This window comes from Syngnathus typhle, linkage group LG2 (genome assembly GCF_033458585.1).
Source record: "Syngnathus typhle isolate RoL2023-S1 ecotype Sweden linkage group LG2, RoL_Styp_1.0, whole genome shotgun sequence".
NCBI lineage: Eukaryota > Metazoa > Chordata > Actinopteri > Syngnathiformes > Syngnathidae > Syngnathus > Syngnathus typhle.
In genome coordinates, this window is record NC_083739.1 from 22,544,414 (window position 1) to 22,566,379 (window position 21,966).

The 21,966-nt window shown below is 41.1% G+C and overlaps 1 protein-coding gene across 1 annotated transcript in view; it reads right to left on the bottom strand.

Moving 5' to 3' along the window:
* The window catches only part of LOC133150013 (voltage-dependent calcium channel subunit alpha-2/delta-3-like), an 80,799-nt gene that overhangs the window by 56,096 nt on the left and 2,737 nt on the right, over nucleotides 1-21,966 (bottom strand). Inside the window, exons 3-4 of the mRNA XM_061272280.1 lie at nucleotides 8,609-8,725; nucleotides 1,770-1,829 (exon numbers count right to left, since the gene is read on the bottom strand). Coding sequence (XP_061128264.1) covers nucleotides 1,770-1,829; nucleotides 8,609-8,725 — 177 coding nt within the window. The remainder of the gene's footprint in view (nucleotides 1-1,769; nucleotides 1,830-8,608; nucleotides 8,726-21,966) is intronic.

A 21,966-nucleotide genomic window follows, 5' to 3' on the forward strand; every position in this document is an offset into this window, starting at 1 on the left:
AACAAACTGAGGTTGACTAGGGTTGCGGTATGCACCCACTAGCCAATAACCAACGAGCCCTCTGTAAACAATCGCGTTTCTCAAACGATCTCCTATAAAATGATTGGAACTGACTAAAGTTTGATCTAACGCATTGGTACTACTTACCTATGTTTCCCTTCCATATCGATCCGTAGATTTACTCGAAACATGAACAGAGCAGCCTATTTTGACATGAAATAGCCTCGCGCGTATAGCAGCTATCGTTATAGCATTAGCCATCCGCAATTTCCTATGAGCCTCAGCTCGCAATCTCCCATGAGCCTCAGCAAAGTGTAAACAATCGCGTTTCTCAAACGATCTCCTATAAAATGATCAGAACTGACTAAAGTTCGATCTAACGCATTGGTACTACTTACCTATGTTTCCCTTCCATATCGATCCGTAGATTTACTCAAAACATGAACAGAGCAGCCTATTTTGACATGAAATAGCCTCGCGCGTATAGCAGCTATCGTTATAGCATTAGCCATCCGCAATCTCCCATGAGCCTCAGCAAAGTGTAAAAAATTGCGTTTCTCAAACGATCTTCTATAAAATGATCAGAACTGACTAAAGTTCGATCTAGCGCATTGGTACTACTTACCTATGTTTCCCTTCCATATCGATCCGTAGATTTACTCGAAACATTAATGGAGCAGCCTATTTTGAAATGAAATAGCCTCGCGGGTACAACAGCTATTCGGTGACGCCCCCTGACTACAGTTACCGTAATGTTGGGAAGCGATGCGACCTTGTAATTTACTAGTCGTACTAAAACGTACTAAAACATTTTGGCAGAGCACTGAGTACAACCAGTATGGATCAACAAATTCGTCACTTGATCCATATATAAGGCGCACCGGACTATAAGGCGCACTGTTGACTTTTGATAAAAATTTAGGTTTTTAGGTGCGCCTTATAGGGCGGAAAATACGGTAATTGAATTTCGATTAATTGCACAGGCCTATTTCAAATAAATAAATGTTTAAAAACAAAATGCCTATATATCTTTACAACAGAGTGAATACACGTAAGAGAAATTCAGAACAGCACAACTACCAGCATGAGCATAAAATACTACCAGTGCATTGACTCTGATACCTTCCAAAGCTGACAGCATCGCGACACAAATTCACTGTAACTTCCCCGGACTCAAAAACTAGCTGAGTAGCGATTCCTCCCAAGTCGGCTTTGCATCACATTCGCATTTAAAAGTCAACTTCCTGCTGTGTCTCCTCCTACTTTTCGAAACTCCAGTCTGAGATGTTCGCTAAGTCGAAAAAGAGCCACACAACCACCCACACCATGTTGTCTTGCTCCTGCCGGCATTTGCACATACAAAGTACACGCATACATGAAGCATGATAGCGCTATAAGTTAAAGCTGCTCAAATGGATTTGGGCCACAACGGTGAGAGGGGAGGAAGCGGTTTGGTTAAGTCTTTGAGAATTTACATGACAGGGATGTCAAATTGTTATTAATTCATGATTCATTGAAACTTTATCAGCTAATAATTTTTCCATTAATTTATTCTCCTGTGAGAAAATTGATGACTTTCCTCCCACGTGTAGTTCAATCTTAGGTAAAGAGCACAGTGACTTTCCCAAAAAGTCGAAAATGAGGCTAGCATTAGTACCAGGTGGAGGCTAAATACGGAACAAAATGTAATCTTTGATGTTATACTTTCAATGTTGAATAAAATATTTAATAAAAACTGTGCGGTGATGGCAGGAAGCGGGCTTGCTCACCTGCAGGTCTGGATCCTCCTCGTGCTGTAGGTGGGCTTCCTCTGCTGCCACTACAAGTCTCTGGTAAAGTGGAAGACAACGAGCCAGTGTTAAAGCAGAATATAATCGGCCAAGAAACTGAAAAATATTCAGATTATGTGTACGTGCAGCAACCAGATTAACCTTGATTGTTATGTTTACAATAGCGGCAGAGTCAGGGATGCTGAGTATACAAAGTAATCAATACTAAAAGTGACCTTGACCCCCACTCGCGGCAAACATTGTGGATCAAATACCACAGCAAGGCAGTATTTTCTATTCCTACCACAAGATGGGCAGTGTAAACATGTACTTTGACTTGATCTCTCTTTGCCATTTTGGATATCATTTAATGCATTTGCATTTGCAATGCATCTTAACAACGTGCAAAAAGTCACTTTACAAATCTTCACAGCTGTTAGTGCTCGATCAATAGAAAAAGCCCTCAGGACAAGCATAAAGCTGGCAGCCATTTTGGCCATCTTGTGAAAAGAGGCTATTTTCCTAAACGCTTTGACAGCGGAGGTAAGAGCAAAGTCGGAGTCAGTGGACCCCCATAAAAACAAACTCAATCATCGCCGGGTGTTGTTTTACACGTGTCTTTGCGACATCCACTCTCGCACTAGCATCGGCTACTGGTTGCTAATGTCTACTTATGGGCGACTGAGGGATTCCACACATACACACACTGGCCTGGCTGTCCATGGATCACAGCTGGTGACTGACTTTCATTCCATTTCCATTCAAATGACTTCATTGGTAAAGCTAGCGCAATCTTCACCTGTGCTATGAGTGATTTGGGATGCAAGCATGCTAAGGGAATTCTGGCGGATTCTTTTTTTAACCACAGCAACCCACCTGGCTATTGAATATTGCTGCATTTTATGCTTCAGTTGGTCCCAGAAGGTTATTTAATAATTTCTGCATTCAGTCTGTTGTGCTTCTGACCATCTAAAACAGCCCCTTTTCTATTTTAAACTCTAAAATCACACACTAAACACTTGTGCAAAAGGACATGGAGAGGTAGTAGCTTGTGCATCTGCCTGAGAGCTGGAAAAGAATGGCTTTGGAACAAACAAAGACCAGGACAGTAGAGCGAGGAGAGGATGAGAAGGGAATAAGAAAGTCGCTTTCTCAAAAGGTCTGAACACTTAACTTCACACTCCCAGCAAAATGTCAGGCACCACGTGAGAAGTCGATGTCAAAACAAACACTTTTCAAGACGTTTGGAGGTTTGAGTGGCTGATAGATTGAACGTGTCTTATTGTGTTTTTCATTTTGGAACATTTTAAGGCTTTTTTCAACTATTCTCTGTACTGTGGCCATTTTTTTCTTGCAAATGTCACTATATGTATGCAACCAGTTTGACAGGAATTGTTTGATAAAATACATACAAAATACAATGTGCAATGTTTTTTAAACCGAGGGAGTGAAATAATTTGCAAAGAAGGAGGAGGTTGGATGAGCAGTTGGTTCTCTAAGTGCTCTTCACTTCTGTGAATTTCATTCCCACTACATTAAAAGGACGAGCACTTCTGATGTGTTAGTCTTTAAGTGTGTGCTGACTTGTAGTGGGTGGACGGAGTTGTGTGTTGTGTGTCCCCGTGTATTACTAGTACCGAGCAGACTTTGTGGTCTTTTTAAATTGCAATCCTTACACATTGTATACTTTGAGAAATGTAAATGAGAGAAAAACTATGATCAGTTATTTAGCGAAGGCTCAAACTTCACACTAGGGCTGTCATCATCAAATATTTTCTGAATCTAATATTATATCGATTAATCGAATAATCCGATGTAATTTTATTTGCAATAAAAAGTATTAAAATATTTTTTCCTGATTACTGATTATTAAACAACTACTTTATTATTATTGTTATTTATTTATTTTATTTCATTATTTTGTTCAGTGTTGTTTAGTGATTAAAAAACAACCGAGGAACAAATATCACACCAGTAGGATTGATGGTCATTGTTTCCCAAAGTAAAAATATCTTTTAGTTGACATAAGTGAAGACAAAATGAACTTCGTACAACAAGTAAAAATATCTTATTTGAAAACAGATCCATCATTGACATGCATAATTATTGCACAATACTTTACAATTTTCTAACCTGAAGCCATTATTTCTAACCCTAACCCTTCAATGACACATATTTCCCATTGCCCATTCCCATCATTTCTATGTCACCCTTACCACAAAACCAAGTAAATTCCTCTGACATGTTGCACTCATTTGGGTCTTTGATTATGTGACAACCTGCGATTACAATTTGTCTGCTCAAGGCCTTTGATTGGACACTTTTGAAATTCAAATGAGACTCCCGTTTTGAACCGTCAACTTGATTGGCTGATTGTTTTCAAGACACGGATGCTCTGCCACCGTGAGAAAAACAAAAGCAAGCTAAAATGAATCAGGCTTGGTCCTCAAGGTCTTTTGCCTCAAATTTGATGTTTGGCTTACGGGCTGAGCTGCACTGGGGGTCGGCTCACATCAGCTGGTCAATAGGACAGCAATTACCATTGCCAGCAATACAGGGGGAGAGTTGCAGCCTCAACAAAAAGGAAAAGGGCTCAGTGACACCTTGCTGTCTGTGCTTGGCTCATTGGCGCTGGCTCACAGCCACATGGACAAAACTACGGTGGTGAGCCAGTAATAAAGGGAACGAGAAAGGCAAACAGCAGGTCCTGCATTTCATCATTTGCCTTTCAAAGTTCACAATACATTTTGACTCATGTCTATTTCTGTATTTTCCATGCATCATGTTCATACATGAATGCATCTACTTTTGATTCTTCAAGAAAATTCCATTCATCTTGGGGCATTGGATTGGATTAGCTGTTAGTGAGGACCCACAGCCACATTCTGGGGTACTCCGATTCTCATCTGAGCAATGACAGTGAGACCTGAAAGAGTACAGTTGGGAAGAATGGTAACTCCCCCATTCTGAACCAGAGTTCTCGGACCAATTCTTTTTAATATTTATATGATTCCGCTTGGCGACATAATATGTAAATATAATATCAGTTTTCAATGCTATGCGGATGACACCCAATTATATATGCCGTTATCGATGACAGATCCGCGGGATTGTTGTAATCTTGAGGCGTGCCTTGCGGAGATCAAGCAATGGATGTCTTTCAACTTCCTTCGTCTTAACCCAGATAAAACTGAGATGTTGATAATTGGGCCAACTCGTTATCAACACTTATTCAAGGAAACCGCTATAACTATAGATAACCGTACTATCACTCAAAGCGATACTGTAATTAATCTCGGGGTAATATTTGACCAAACTCTTTCCTTTCAAAAGCACATTAAGAATATAACCAGAATTGCGTTTTTTCACCTTCGTAATATTGCAAAGATTCGTCCGATCCTCTCGACCGGTGATGCAGAAACTATTATTCATGCGTTCGTCACGTCGCGCCTGGACTACTGTAATGTACTATTATCGGGTCTTCCTAAGTCCCGCATCAAAAGTCTACAGAGTACAAAATGCTGCTGCAAGGCTGCTCTCTCGGACAAGAAATTTTTATCACATTACCCCAATACTAGCCAACTTACATTGGCTCCCGGTCCATTTAAGATGTGATTTCAAGGTTCTTCTATTAACTTATAAATCACTGGATGGCTTAGCGCCTTCATATCTCGTCGACCTAGTTGTTCCTTATGTTCCGTCTCGTAACCTTCGTTCGCAAAACGCTACCCTTTTAGTGGCACCGAGGGCCAAGAAAATGTCTGCAGGCTCTAGAGCATTTTCTATTCGGGCTCCAGAGCTTTGGAATGCCCTACCAATGGATATTAGAACTGCTACCTCAGTAGAAACATTTAAGACACGTCTAAAGACACATTTCTATGACATGGCCTTTAACTAACCTGTAGTGGCCGATTCGGCTGGAGTTTGTTTTCTCTCCCTCTCCACTCCCTCCCTCCCCGGCCGGCGAGGTGGTTAGGTGGCACCCATGCTGACAGCGGCTATCTGGATTCTCGTGGGATAATTCAGGATGGGGGAACTGCAGCTCAACCTCCTCGTAGACACTGCCAGGACAATTGAGGGCTCCTTCGGCAGCCCTCTGCTCTGACATGGACATCCGCTTTTTATTTCATTGATGTTCATGTTGTATCATTTGTGCCCTCTCTGCATCCATTCCAACCTGGTGATCCTGAAAGGGGGATCCTTCCATCTGTGGTCCCTTCTCAAGGTTTCTCATTTTCCCCCAGTAGGGGTTTTTAAGTTTTTCCTTGCCCTTTTGGGAGCTTAAGATCAGGGGATGGTTTGAGAATAATTGTCAATTTCTGTCTATGTGAAGCCCTTTGAGACTGCTTGTGATTTAGGGCTATACAAATAAACTTGACTTGACTTGACTTGAAGAATGGTAACTCCCCCATTCTGAACCAGAGTGGTACGTTATAGGACTTACGTTCTGATCACGGATCCTCTATAACAAACACAAAGGTGTCCAAATTGGGACCAGGACAGCCGAGGGCGCAGTTTGATGATCAGTTTTGAGGCCATGTCATTAGACTTGCATGTCTTGAACACTCATAAAGAGAAGAGCAAAGCTGTCAACACCTGGTGGTGTGCTGGAAAATTTGAAAGGTGTTTTGGGCCTGTCAGAAGAATTTGGTGGGTACTGACACAACAAGCAGAATGTAGCTTTGGGTGTAGGAGTTGATGAGTCCAAGCACATTAATAGTCTGAATTTGCAAATAGACTACAGTTTCTTTACAAACTGTATTCAAATATTAGCCTGCAGGTAATGATACAATAGTTAAAAAAAAGTCTTTGCCCAATAATTGGAAACTTAAGTGCACAGAAAGCAAAATTGCATTTGAAGTAGTTGCATGTGCTTTTATTTTTCACATATCACCGCGCATTCCCAACTACAGAGGAGCGACTGCCACAGGTAAAGCGATATCAGCAAGTGAGGACTCGGTGAAGAAAATGTGCCATTAACGGAGAAACAGAGCAAAAATTTGAAGGCTTTTGAAGTGCATAGTGAAAAGCTCAACTTCAAAGCGAGTTGCAACAGCTCCATTTTAACTTGAATAACAGAATAGTCGCTGGTTCCTTCTAAGCATGCGTTTGCATAAATATATGAACAGTTGATTTGTATTCTACATAACTGTAACACAAAATCAAACCTCTTTGTTTGATCTAAAGAGACTTTAAAAGAAATGTATTTACAGGTGCAGCTCTTGCTTCTCAGCAGGTGGCAGCGAGCGATAAAGAGGGGGAACTGACACAGACACTGGGAGATAAAACCACGATGACGGACAGGGCTGAGCGCCTGCACGGAAATTGAATCTCTGGAGTGCCGCATCCAAAAAAAAAAGGAAACAGCAGAGATGGGAGAGGTGGCTTGGCGAGAAAGAAGAGAGCGAGATGAAGCAGACAAAAGAGAGAGGGATTTCTGAGGACAGCTGCGAGTGTGCACGCTTGGCCTGACATGAGAGTTTGGCTAATATAGGCAGAGGGAAATTGGATTGAAAGTGAGATGAAGAGAGGGGACTTCCATTGTACGTTCCTGACTAATAAGTCAGCCAAAGGTGAAGAAATGAAAAAGGTGGCAATGAAGTGGAAAACTGATAGCTTCTGATAAGGAGTAAATTCTCCATCCATTTAGGTCATATAGCCTTCCAGTCCCTTTTCTTCTATTCGTTTTTTCGAGTCAACGTCCATAATGGTGCAAAATATCAAGACCGTATATGAAAGTGGCCCAGGTTGGATTTAAAAAAAAAATGGAACTCCAGTGTAAACGTAGCCTTTGTTCTGGTGCCATATGAATAACCTAATCAATGTCCCTGTGTGCATCTTCTGACATGGATGGAACACGTACGTCACATTCACAATCCCCTAAGATGAACAATTATGAGGCATTCTGCATTCAAGAAGAGGTCATGAGAGGAGCTATTAGCCCACAAAGTCCTTATATCTTCGGGGCTTTAACGCACTCTTCGGGAGATGACACACAAAGAGACTCACAGTATATTAATGAAGTCAATGCATCTTATCATTGAGTTAAAAGAAAATGATGCTTGTCACAAGGCACATTTATCTCCCAGACTCAAAATGCATGTCACTGATAAAAAAAACAGATAGTGGAAGCATTTGAAAATTTTATTTATTTATTTATTTATTTATTTATTTATTTATTTATTTATTTATTTATTTATTTATTTATTTATTTATTTATTTATTTATTTATTTATTTATTTATTTATTTATTTATTTATTTATTTATCTATCCATTTATTTATCTATTTATCCATCCATCCATCCATTCATCCATCCATCCATCCAGCCATCCATTCATCCAGCCATCCATTCATCCATTCATCCATTTATTTATTTATTCATTTATTTATTGATTTTCATCCACTTATCGGTCCTAATTTAAGGCCAGTTCGGAGGATTGCGACACTGGGCAGAAGATTGTTGCTCCAGGAAGTATTGAAACTTGAAGGTTTCCTGGAACGTTGGACTGACTCCAGACAACTTCTGCTGAATGTATCTAGTAAGCCTCAAGTATCAGGAAGCCTTGTCTATATTCCACAGTAGATAAAGTGATATTTATTACTGTAATAAAGTACTGCCACTACTCCACAGAAAATCACATAAGATGAGTCCTGAAGGACCCATTAAGATATTGATGCTTGCTCAGTGTACTTTTAGATCAATAAAGTGAAACAACCTTTACACTCTGTCACCTTCCGCCTGAAACACTTGGAATTGTGCAAATGCCAGGATGTGACTGGACATAGTAGGGGTGGAATTAATTTACTGTATAATATCTGCTCCAGTCTGTGTCATACCTTCATTGCTTGGGCTTTCTTGTGAAACATCTCCTCCATGTTCTCAGCCAGTTTCTTCACGAGACGCAGCCCATCAATCTCCTCCACACGCACGGCCCTGTCGAACTCCTTGTATTTCTGCAGGGGGGAGAAAATGGTGCACCATTAACACCATTAGGAGAACATTTGCAATGTCGTCACTGTTAATATTCTATTTATATCAGACAAATGAGCTAGATGATATGATTTATCACACAGAATTTTAATATCTTTTTAAGGAATGATTAATCATTTAAAACTTTTTTGCGGACAGGTGGGTACAGGTACCTAAAACTAAAACTGTATTTCTGTAGCGTTTGCTAATTCTTCACCTTGATCTACAAGTACGCAAATGTACAAAACCAAGGAGCTTAAGCTATGACATTTGTGAGCCACCTTCACATTTTAGCAACCACACAGGAAGTGGCAGTGACACATGACTTCCCTCGCTCACTTCCACACGTGAAATCCTATTATCCCACTATAAATCCATTCACACATGCTTGCCATTAGTCGCACCTTAACTCGGGACACCGACATTAAGTCTGGTTAATTCCAACAACCATACCGACAGATCCATGTCCCCATAATATAAGGAATACCTGATCACATTTTTATACACACAAGCACACAGGTGATTTAAGCAAGGGAGTATAGTTTTTACGTTTTTCTAAAATTTGTGTAAAGCTCCTGGTAGAGATTTTTCACTCTTGAGGGGATTATACGGGAGATTACGGTCATATCATATGGTGTGCCCTCGCCTCTTCTGGGCACATGCTCTTAGCTGCTCCTGCACGGTACCAGACAAAAGAGCAAGGGGACGGGAGAGACAAGTTCATGGGAGGGAAGGAAATGGTCTAGCAGGTTTTGAGATTTAGGTAATTGGCTGAGAGGGAGCAGATTGTGCTCGGATGAATTTAGTCGGGCGGTGTAAGGCAGCACTATGGAAAGAGACAGTTTAAGGCATTTAGACAGACGGACGGCCAGAAATACAGACAGACAGCTACATAAACCAGTAGCATCAATGTTCAGACAGTATGCGGGCCTGAGAACAGACTATTAAATGAATTAAAGTTTCCTAAGTAGATAAGAATTTTAGAGCAATTACCGAGATTAGAGGAAAGTGAGTTGAATCCCTGAGGGCACTTTGAAACTTGCAGTATGATGGAAGGGAAATAAAACCCCCGTGTTTGTAAATGTTCATGTCAATGGATTTCTGTCATTATCGCCGTAGTATTGCCGCAAGGCATTGCCTCTTCAAAGGACAAAATAAAGGCTTTGAAAGGCACTGATGGTGATACCTGTCGAATTATGTTTTGCTGACTGTAATTTCAATTCCTTCTAGTAAGATTCAAAAAGTGCACAAGTAAGAAAGCGTAAAAAGCTCTTCAAAATGGGCTGCTCTTTTTTCCATCACAAACACTTCTCCTTTAAAATATATGCATGCATTTTCAGACACATTGTGACTGGTGATTCATCAGGCAAAATTGTGGCAGTTTCATCCTCATGAAATCATGGCAATAATCCCTTTTACCAGGTGACAACTGCAACGCTTCACAACTGAGTGGGGGTGGGAGGTGGGGGAGTGGGGGTGCTGGGAGCGAGGCTGTCAAGTCATGTTTTGGGGTTTCAGGTTTCTTCTATAAGGTCCAGTTCAAAACAAAGCACTTGTTTTGTCTTTTTTTTGTTACAATCATACCTACAATAACATCATGTGAGCTCAAAGTATTTTATACATTTTATATTATATATATTTTTTACAAGCCCGTAGTGTTATAATTTATTCAATCATCTATTTTCCGATCCGCTTGTCCTCACTAGTGTCGTATAAAATGAGTTTAATATTATTAGTCATTAAGTACACACATCTATACTTTGGCTGTAGTATCTTGAGTTAAAATGGAGCATCTGTTCATTTTGAGCAGTCAAGCAAGATGTCCTGCTGAGGAGTGTGGCACAAAATGATATTGGGCCTCGGAAACACCGGTTGGACCAAAACAAAGCCATGTTTCTTTTCAATGCTTTATTGGCAGTATTTGCAAAGGTTAGAAGATAATTTAAGAAGCGCAAAACTTAATTTGTGGAAAAATGTTGGTTATGACATCAGCTAAGAGAAATGTAATGGTAGGAAGAAAAATGCAATTGTGGAGTTAACCTATTTTGATAATTAACCGGATAGCTACAGTCAGCTAGCATAAATAGTCATTGGGAAGCCAGAAAACTACATTTAGTTGGCCACATTGCATAACTGTTGAAAACTGTTTATATTGTATTATCTATACCAGAGTGTGGTCATGTTTTAATAGATTCAAAATCGGAACAAGTTGAATTATATATAAATATAGAATATATTTATAATATAAATACTGTGTTCAAACTCACAGGCTGCATCTTCCAATAAGAAAGGACATGCTTTGGAATTTGAGATCTGTTCCCTCCCTTTTGTTCGATTCAATGTGGCGTGTTAGCGCATAGACAAGGCAGTTGCATCATATGCATCTGTGACAATGTGCATTAGCCTCTTGGGGTTTGATGAATAAGTGCTTAATGGAGGGGAAAAAACTTCCAGTAGCTGGCAGGAGGGGGGAACATGAGATGATGATTAAGACCTAAAGGCATCTCTTGGTTCAGGTTGATTTGGTTTTGTCACATTTGTCCGTGAATAATTGTGTCTGAGAGGGTGACCACAACTACACATCAACTAATGTTGTATTCCTATGAAAGTTGTTGGGCAGAAGCCAAGCCAGGGAAACCACTCCAGTCTGACGGAAACTCTTCAAAATAGCAAATCATTGCTCTGCCCTCCTTCTTTCATAGGTTCCCTTGTGCGCCAGGCGACAAATTGGTCCCTCAAAAGAAGAGCGCTGACCGGAGACGAAGTGGAACAATTAATTTTACGCTTGTCCAGGCTGCCTCAAAAGCAGGTTGGTCCGAGTTCGTATCTGCTGGCACAGAGATGGAGGATTGTGTAGAAATCCCTTACACGGGCATCACATTTAACTTAGCACACATTCTGAGAACTAGTGTTGTCACAGTACTAACTTTTTGACTTTGGTACTATACCTGCAATGAAACGGTACCTCGACAAAAATCTCAAAATCACATTGAACCATAATAAACCATCCATCCATTTTCTAAACCGCTTAGACCCCACGGGGGTCGCGGGAGTGCTGGAGCTTATCCCAGCCGTCATCGGGCAGTAGGCGGGGGACACCCTGAACCGGTTGCCAGCCAATCACAGGGCACACAGAGACAAACACCCATTTGCACTCGCACTCACACCTAGGGACAATTTGGAGTCATCAATCGGCCTACCAAGCATGTTTTCTGGGATGTGGGAGGAAACCGGAGTGCCCGGAGAAAACCCACGCGGGTCTGGGGAGAACATGCAAACTCCGCCACAGGGAGGGCCGGAGGTGGATTCGAACCCGCACCCTCCTAACTGTGAGGCGGACGTGCTACCCAGTGCCCCACCGAGCTGCCCATAATAAACCAATACTTTTTTATTTTTTGTTTTCTTTTTTCTTTTATTTATTTATTTTCTTTTTTTATTATTATTAATATCATTATTATTATGATCCTACATTTTCTTCCAGGCCACAGGGACAGCAGGAAGTGTTCGATTGAAAACTCCGCCCCTCTTTTTGCCAAGTGTCCAAGACATGCAGCCGCAAATTTGATGACGCGACTACAAAGTCGATCATCAAAATGTGGCCTTGGGTGTCTTGTCGTCAAATGAACATATCGACACCCCAATGTTTAAACATCCAAGCAAGTCATGAAGCCTGAAAACTAATTTACTCATGTCCCTCATCTCTGATGACTTCCTAAATTTCAAGAGTAATCAGTCATTTCGAAATCCAAACACAGAGATTTATAGGTATCGTGTTTCATATTGACATTTCTGTTCCCTACCTAATTAAAACATGTTTGGTCATTATTGTTCAAATCTTGAAATAGATTCATATCATTTATTCATGTTAACATAAACAGTAATTAAAGGAATTTTGAGCATGTGTTATTTCAGAAGTGTCTCACTGCAGATTTCACTTTCAAAAAGGTCGTTGAGTGGTGACCCCTGGACTATATGACGGATAAATCACATGTTAACATTAACAGCAGCAGCAGACCTGAACAGAAACTACAATCCAGGCTGCTCAAACCCATACTGCTCTTCTTTTTTATAATTTCCCAAATATGCCCCAATATCCATTAGGCTGCAAAGTCACCCAGACCTCCTGTGTGTGTTACTGTCGATTTAAATGTCGCCTGAGGCTTATTGAGTGGAAGCGTAGAATAACAGCTGTAGACTAACATGAGCATGCACCATTCGTGGAAGGCCTTGTAGCATGGCTGCTCAAAGGAGCTCGGAATGTTTCCCAGTGTGCACGGCGTCTGTTAGGTATGCACCATTGCCCGTAAGAGCCGAAGCCAAATTCTTGCTCTCTCTAATGGCTGCCATGTCTTCACATGCAATGAGATCATAATGGCTCCTCATCTCCTGATGGCTTTGGAAACTTTATGTATGCGAGAAAACAAAACAAATAAGGGGGGGGGGGTTAACTAAACTGATGAGGCTATCATTGTTATTACTTTGGACAAAACTAGTCGAGTATCACTCATAATACCCATCAGCAATGTTATCAATAGAAAAATAATGTCTAGATAATAAAACAAGCTTGTCTGGTAGATTTTATTTTCCCCTCTTCTCTCAAATGGAGCTTCATCTTCCTGTCATTAAAGATTCAATTATTCTCTCATAAGATCTTCCCACAGTCAATATTACAGTCAACCAGTTTATTACTCTAGGAGAGAAAAAAATGTCCGGTCCTTCACAGCCACTGAAGCACAAGTTCAGAATGTGTTGTTAATGTGAAACGCAAGCAAGTACGGGTGAAGGTCGTGAGCAGAAAGAAGCAGTCGTCCACTCATCTGGAGGCTCTCTCCGCTGCCAAGTGATGTGCAAAAGAGGCGGAGTGAAGCAGAGTCAAAATAAAAGCATTTGTGTCGATGTGCATGACAACGACGTACCGGTTGACTTATTGTGACCCCTGTGAGAGTGACGCCATATTGTGCTGGCCCAGCACGATGACAGTTTAGCGAGGCCTGTGTGTACCTGTGCAATCCTGTCCCCAGATCCCCTTCCATGTATTCTTTAGTGCCAGAGCTGCACACTATCTATTATTAAAACAAAGTGATGGCGTGAGAAGAGGAGGCGTTTTGAAAAGTAGTCAAATAATTGGACAGTGCTGAACACTTCAAATCATGGTAGCAGCGAGAGCAAAGTTTTACCTTTTCTCTTTCAAGAATTAAAGCGATATTTATTTGTTTAATTTGATCATTATTATTTCAAAAACACATTGTGACACTTGCTGTCAGTTGCCGGTCCATCTTTACTTGTAAGACGTTTTCTAAAAACTTGAGTATGAAGGATCTGAGAAGCAGCAAGTCACTGACAGTCCTTCACACCAAACTGCACATATTCAGTACTTCAAGTCCCTTCCATTTACAAAGCTGCCCATTGTTTACTGTGCTGCTGGAGCAATGACAGTGAGCTATTTCGTCATCATCACAGAAACTTAATGTGATAGATCAAAGGTGCTTATGTATGTGTGTGTGCGATGGTAAAAATGTGCCTGGTGACCTGTGCTGCTGCAAGTTGACATGCACTTTATCTGCCGGCCATCTGAGGCACACCTGAGTTGCCAATGCCTGACAACAGAGTAAATTCGTCTTTTGTGTCTTTGTAAGGCGAGACTGCCTGCCAAGTTTTGCTTGCATTCCTGGTTTGAAAAAAAAAAAAAATTAAATGTGGATGTGAAGGAGGGGAAAAAAACACCATACAAAAACAAATTAGCCACTAAAACAAACACTTCACGCTTTGACAGAGAAACTGGCAATAAATCAAAGAGGCACACAGCAGAACAAGGCATCAAAAGTGATTCATATTTCCAAGTACACAAATACTGCGTCAGCGCATGCGATCTAAATACTTTAATCCGGTGGCCAAAGGCCGTGCGGCGTTTGATTCGCGGTGGCTTTTCTCAGAAACAAAGCACTAATTACATCATGAGTAGGCGGTTGCAAAGCTGCCTTGCTCAAACGTTAAAAGCGGTATGGAGCAGGCTATACAGTAATCCCTCGCTACTTCACGCTTCACCTATCGCGGCCTCGCTCTATCGTGGATTACTACACCACCGATGGTGGGGCTTTGTCTGCCCATATGACACTGATACTAATGGCCAATGGGAACTTGTTGATCTGTGTCCTTGCAGTGGTTTGGCTTAGCAGTTCTAACAACATTTTATCTCAGCCTCCCGCACTTTATTTACTCCGTCTGCATCAACATATCAGCAGCACCTCAGATTTGCACTTCATTACACACATACTATCACGTTTCCGCTCCTCGATTGACAACCGGAGTAAAACTGTTTGTCTGCTTGTCACTCCTGATCGCATCGTCCTGTTTGCCCGTCATAAAATTCTAAAAGGTCTGGCGCGGATACCCTCGCGCTGGGCAGTGGGGGCGCGACAGCTGGTCAGCATGGCATGAGCAGAGCGGAGTCGTTGCACGTTTACATTTTAAAATGACAAGCCGGTCAGCGAGCTCGTGTCGTGCAGGCATCTAGTATCACAGCGGGTCAGGCACACGAGAATCAGGTGCTAGGCGTGCGTGTCAAAACAGACAAAACTGTGAGGACTGACGATTAGCAGTTCCGTATTGGCGCCTCGCGCCTCAGAGGTCTAGCGCGGGGGTCGCGTGATGCCATAGGCCAGCAGGGCGAGAGCGGAAAGGACAAAGGAAAAATGCAGCGCCGTGCCGAAACAGAAACGGCAGTGAGCGTAACCGCGCATGTAGAAAAACAGTACTGCTGTCCAGGATTTGGGACAGTGGCCGGCAATGACCATTACGTGCAGGGCGTGCCGCTGAGCAATGTGTGGATGCCCTCGCGCTGGGCTGCCGGGGTGTGTCAGCCGGTCACCACCACAAAGCAAAGCGGAGCCATGACACATTTACACTTTAAAATAAAAGTAAAGTAAAGTAAAAAAAATTTTAAAGTAAAAATAAAATTATAAAAAAGTCTTCTGCGGATGCGCTAGCGCTGGGCCGCGGGGGCGCGTCAGCCAGCCAGCACGCAAGAGCAGAGAGGAGCCAGACACGTTTACACTTCAAAAAAGGTTAACAAAGGTCTTGTGTGTATATTGTAATAATATATTTACTCATATTAATTTCCTCATTTATTTAAACAAATAAGAATGTTTCTGCAGGTCAGTTTGACTTTAAAAGATTTACAAAAGTGTTTAAAAATACAAAAATATAACAACAAAGTGTATAAAACTGCAATAAAGGTTCATAAAAGTCTTGTGTGAATGTTGTATATATTTATTCTTAATTGTTTTCTTTATTTCTCTATTTATTTCAATAAAGAATGTTTATGAAAACCAGTTTAACTTTAAAATGTTTACTAAAGTTTTTAAGAATACAAAAAACATTCAAAAGTACAAAATACAGTGTTTAAAAATACAATAAAATACAATAAAGGTTCATAAAAGTCTCTTATGGATATTGTAGCAATATATTTTCTCTCCGTCGCAGATTTTCACCTGTCGCGGGTGGTCTTGGAACCAATTATCCGCGATAAACGAGGGATTACTGTACTCCCTCCGGTTGACTTTGTAATTAACTCGACATTGCACTTTGCTCTTTGTGTCTCATTTACACACAGACAAGAAGCAGTAATAAATTCTGCAAGATCATTTTTTGGTGGATGAGAACAAGTGAGTGAGTGTTTTAGGTAAGAGAAGGGCAATACACATCATTACACACACACTCGCCTCAACTCATCATCAGTCAGGCTGAACGGAACCTGACAGCAAGTCAATTTCCCCAAAACTAAATCTAATCTGCGGCTGTCTCCCCTGTGCTGACACCGAGCAACGTTGGAACGCCTCAAACGTCACCCATCATCGGCAGCAGATTGGCATCATCACACATCCCACACGCACACTAAGTCATCTCACTCTATAGAAGGCAAAGAGAAAAAGGTATAAAAACAAAATACTTCATAACCGCGGAGGTGTAAAATAGTCTGCTGTTCACTGTTTTCACACAAACTGAGACCAATTCGCCGGCATTTTTCACACTTGAACATCTGAAGTGTTGATTCCTTAAAGGAAGATGTATAAACATGTATAAAAACAGCTCTCAGTGTACGACAGTACCTTTCGATGCTGTTAAATCACTCACTGAGTAAAATGAGCATCAGGTTTGTAATTTCGGCGAACAAAGCTCATTATTAATTCGGCCAGATATATACATACTATATATCATACAAAAAGCATACCGTTTATACATGTTAAACTATACACACATGCTCTTCTTCAGTACTACCGTATTTTTCGGACTAAAAGTCGCTTCGGAATATACGTCGCATTAGCCATAAAATGCACAATAAAGTGAAAAAAAAACTAGTATATAAGTCGCTCCGGAGTATAAGACCCATTTTAGGGGAAATTTATTCAACAAAATCCAGCATCAAGAACAGACATGAACGAGCAACAACAGGCTAAATGATAGGTATGCTAACGTGGCATAAACACAAACAAAGAGCTGAGAACCTGACGTAACAGTTATTCAAATAACTATTACATAAATAACACGTTTATCAAACTATCTGTCACTCCAATTCATTAAATCCATCGATCGTCCTTTATGGAAACGATGCGCCGCGTCACTGACGTCCAAATATTCTAAATATTCCACAGACCCATATAACGATATATAAAGTATATATCAAATAACTATCATACAAACCACAACGCCGCGCGTACGCCGCTGACGTCAGCCTCGTCGTTATTCCTCAGATCTAGTATATAACAATATTGTAGCGTTAACAAAGTACCAGGAAAGACGTGGGTTTGGTAAACGGCCCTTTATTTAACAAAACAAGAGTTCAATGAGCCAACAACTACTGAACTGTAACGATAAAAACATATACAAGTTGCTACACAAAATAAAATATATCAAATAACTATAACATAAATAGTTCACCGCCACACGGCCCCAAGCACCGGCGTCGACTTCCAGGCGTGTGGTGGCGTGGACTTCCATCCCCGGAGGTGGCACTTCCACCCACAGAGGTGGAAGAGAGCTCCATAGAATAGGACCGGGCGTGCGTAAAAGCCATGTCTGACCCCCATCCACCATCCCCGGACAGCCACCCGGCCGAGCGCCGGCCACAGACTTCCATCCACGAAAGTGAAAGAGAGCTCCGTAGAGTAGGACCAGGCGTGCGTAAAAGCCATAATAGTTTTTCAAGCCTGCTGTGTCACTCCAAATCATTAAATCCTTCAAACTCTTTGTCCTCCGTGTCACTTACAAACAAAGCCGCTAATGATGCCGGTAGTAAGTGGGGCCCTTCGTCATCTTCGTCATCCCATGATCGAATCCTTTGTCCTTTACGTAAACAACCGCCGCGCCGCTGACGTCACTTGCAGTTCAAACTACAGTAATCCCTTGCTACATCGCGGTTCGTTTATCGCGGTTTCCCTTTTTTTTTTTTTTTATTTTGAAAATTTATGAAAAAAATATATAAGTCGCTCCTCAGTATAAATCGCCCCCCCATCCAAACTATGAAAAAAATAACGCAGCTTATAGTCCGAAAAATACGGTATTCAGCCAAATGGATTCCTGCATAGCTGTCACAGATCATTACACCTTCTCATCGTCCCCTTGCCTTTTGCTCTCTAATGCTCCCCCGTGTGTATGAGAAAAGCCTTGTCGATGAACAAACTCTCACACAATAATGCACAAAATTAGTATGAGGGCCATTAAAAGCAACAGGGACAATTATTGAGGACATTGAGAAAAAATAATGTTGCAACATTGAGGCTGTGTTCAAAAAGGAAGATTTTCTTGATGGTGAAGTTCAGATTCTTTAATGAGTGTAACAAGAAGTTGGAAATCTCTGACATTAGTGCCAGCAGGATTACTGAACTAATTAAGATGGACGATGGCATCAGGGAGTGAAGGCAGTGTGTAAGGTGAACACTTCCTCATATAATATAAATTTGTGTAACTAGTTGTAAGTATAGGTGGACCACTGGTTAGCACGTCGGCTCTAATCACGAAACTTGAAACTGTAATTCCTCATTTTACCAAAAGGTGGCAGCACCACTTTAATAATATCAGTCTGCATCCATGCCACGAACCCCTCTCCGCTCATTTCTGCCATGCCGACTGCAAACAAAACGAGGAAAGTTGACATTGAGAGCCGTTGCTTTCAAAAGAAATGGGAATTACAATACTTCTTCACTGAAAATAAAGATAATTGTGTTTGTCTAATTTGTAAAGAGACGGTTGCCTTGTTTAAGGTTTTCAAACTAAAGAGACACTACCAGACTAAACATGCTAACACATACGACAAGCTAACAGGGAATGATCGTGCTGATAAAGTGAAGCAGCTCCAAGCTGAACTGGCATCACAACAGCGATTCTTCACGCAGGGCTGTGAGTCAAAAGTAAATATTACTAAAGCAAGCTACAAAGTGGCCATGTTAATAGCTAAACATGGCAAACCTTTTACTGAAGGAACATTTATCAAAGACTGTTTTATGAAAATCGTTTTTCACTTGTTTTTCACTTGTTTTAAGTTTTAATAATAACAGACAACTTTGCATTACTTCTAATTCTTCTTTAAAATGCTCATGAGGCAAAAATATGTTTAAACTCATGTAAATTTAAGGTATTTCATACTGTTTGTTCAATGTTATCTGACTCTTCAGATATGAATGAAAGGCAGAATTTGTGTTTTTAGAGTCGTTCACATGACTTACATTTATTTATTTTGTCATTTGAAAAATAAATAGAATTGTGACAATGAAAATTGTTTGATAACGGTGTGTATTTGCATGAAATATTTGTTGTTAAAAAGTGTCCGAAAAACTATTGGCCCCCGGGCCCCTTCACTTTATCAAATCTAGCCTTCCTTGCAAAACGTTTGGACACCTCTAGTGTATACTATGCATTATCCATAATTCTCATCAAATCTATATTAGCCAATCCACACATGGGTGTTATTTTTAGACATTTTTGACCAATCAAAGGGGTTGTACTCTTTGACAGTGCATGTTAATAGTTGAAAAAACATGCCATATGGAGGCAATGAAAATATACCGTAATTTTCGGACTATAAGTCGCACCGGAGTATAAGTCGCACCAGCCATAAAATGCCCAAAAAAGTGAAAAAAAAACATATATATGTATATAAGTCGCTCCTGAGTATAAGTCGCCCCCCCACCCAAACTATGAAAAAAAACACGACTTATAGTCCGAAAATTACGGTACTCAGGAGCGACTACTATATGTTTTTTTTTTATCAAAAATTTTCAAAAAAAAAAAAAAAAAGTGAAACCGCGATAAACTAACCGCAATGTAGCAAGGGATTACTGTAATTTGAATTTCAAGTGACGACAGCAGCGCGACGTCGCGTCAGCAGCAGCTCGTCGAGTCAATATTTGTCCTTTATGTAAACAACCGCCGCGCTGCTGACGCAGCGTCGCGCTGCCTCGTCGTTATTCCACAGATCTACTATATAACTATAATGTAGCGTTAACAAAGTTCAAGGAAAGACGTGGGTTTGGTAAACGGCTCTTTATTTAACAAAACAAACTTACAGGCGTGTGGCGGCGTGGACTTCGAGCCAAGGAAGTGGAAGAGAGCTCCATAGAATAGGACCGGCCGTACGTAAAAGCCATGACCGAGCCCCATCCACCGTCCTCGGACAGCCACCCGGCTGAGTGCCGGCCCTCGACTTCCATCCAAGGAGGTGAAAGACAGCTCGGTAGAGTAGGACCGGGCGTGCGTAAAAGCATTGTCCGAGCCCCATCCACCGTCCTCGGACAGCCACCCGGCCGAGCGCCGTCGCCCGACTTCAATCCACGGAAGTGAAGGAGAGCTCTGTCGAGTGACGCGCGACGTCGCGTCAGCAGCGCGACGTCGCGTCAGCAGCGCGACGTCGCGTCAGCAGCGCGGCGGTTGTTTACATAAAGGACAAAGATCGACTCGTCCAGGGACGGTGGATGGGGCTCGGACAAGGGCGCACGCGCGGCGATGTTGACAAAGGACGAGGAATTTGATCAATGGATTTAATGATTTAGAGTGCACAGATGGTTTGATAACATTATTGCTTATATAATAGTTATTTGATATATAATTTATATATGGTTATATGGGCCTGTGGAATATTTTGAAGTGCAAGAGCCGGCAGCGGCGCGCACGCATTGTTGACAAAGGACGATTGATGGATTTAATGAATTGGAGTGACGCAGATGGTTTGATAAACGTGTTAGTTATGTAATAGTTTTTTTAATAACTCTGAATTTTACGTCAGGGCCGTTCTCAGCTCTTAGTTTGTGTTTATGTCACGTTAGCATACCTATCGTTTAGCCTGTTGTTGCTTGTTCATGACTGTTCTTGGTGTTGGATTTTGTCGAATAAATTGCCCCCCAAAATGCGACTTATACTCCGGAGCGACTTATATATGTTTTTTTTCACTTTTTTGGGCATTTTATGGCTACTGCGACTTATACTCCGGAGTGATTTATAGTCCGAAAATTACGGTAATTTGTAAATATTGAAAATATTTTTGTTGTAGTATATTGTTAGAAAAATAACATCGCTCAAATTGCATATATGTACCCAAACAATCATACAAGGTACTTATTACCATTTGTACAGATGCGATACAAATATGTAGCATTTTTATCCAAACCACAGCCAACCCTCGTCAATAGTGTATCAATACTTTTGTTCATATTTTTATGCATTCATTTGACAAAGTCCCTTGGTCATTACAGAGCTTTGGCTTTCTAGTGTGGTAATTTGAAGTGTACCTTACATCACTAGGGGGGCTTAAAAATATTGCACTGTAGAAAAATGTCCCACTATTGTGATTGGTTGTAATGTCAGTGAGCTGAAAACCAGTTCACACACACAGACTAGAGACAACTTTGTTCAATGATTCATGAAATTAAAGAATTCAGCAGACTAGCGGTGAAGGGGGTAAAATACACAGAGCTCATTGCGACAATCAGTGGGTGATGTTTAATGATTTGAAAATCTATAAGCTGCAGTTTGAATGTGACGCACTGTATGCAGTGAAAAAAAAGAGTTATTGATCGGGGGGTTATTGTACAGGAACTCACACACACATATTCCTTTATTAACATAACCTTGAAATGCGAGCTGTGAGATGGAGGCAGGAACTGGAGAAGGGGGGCAAATAAGGACAGAGAGTGAAAGGGGACACGATGGTTTCGAGATTGAGGATTCTTTCAGC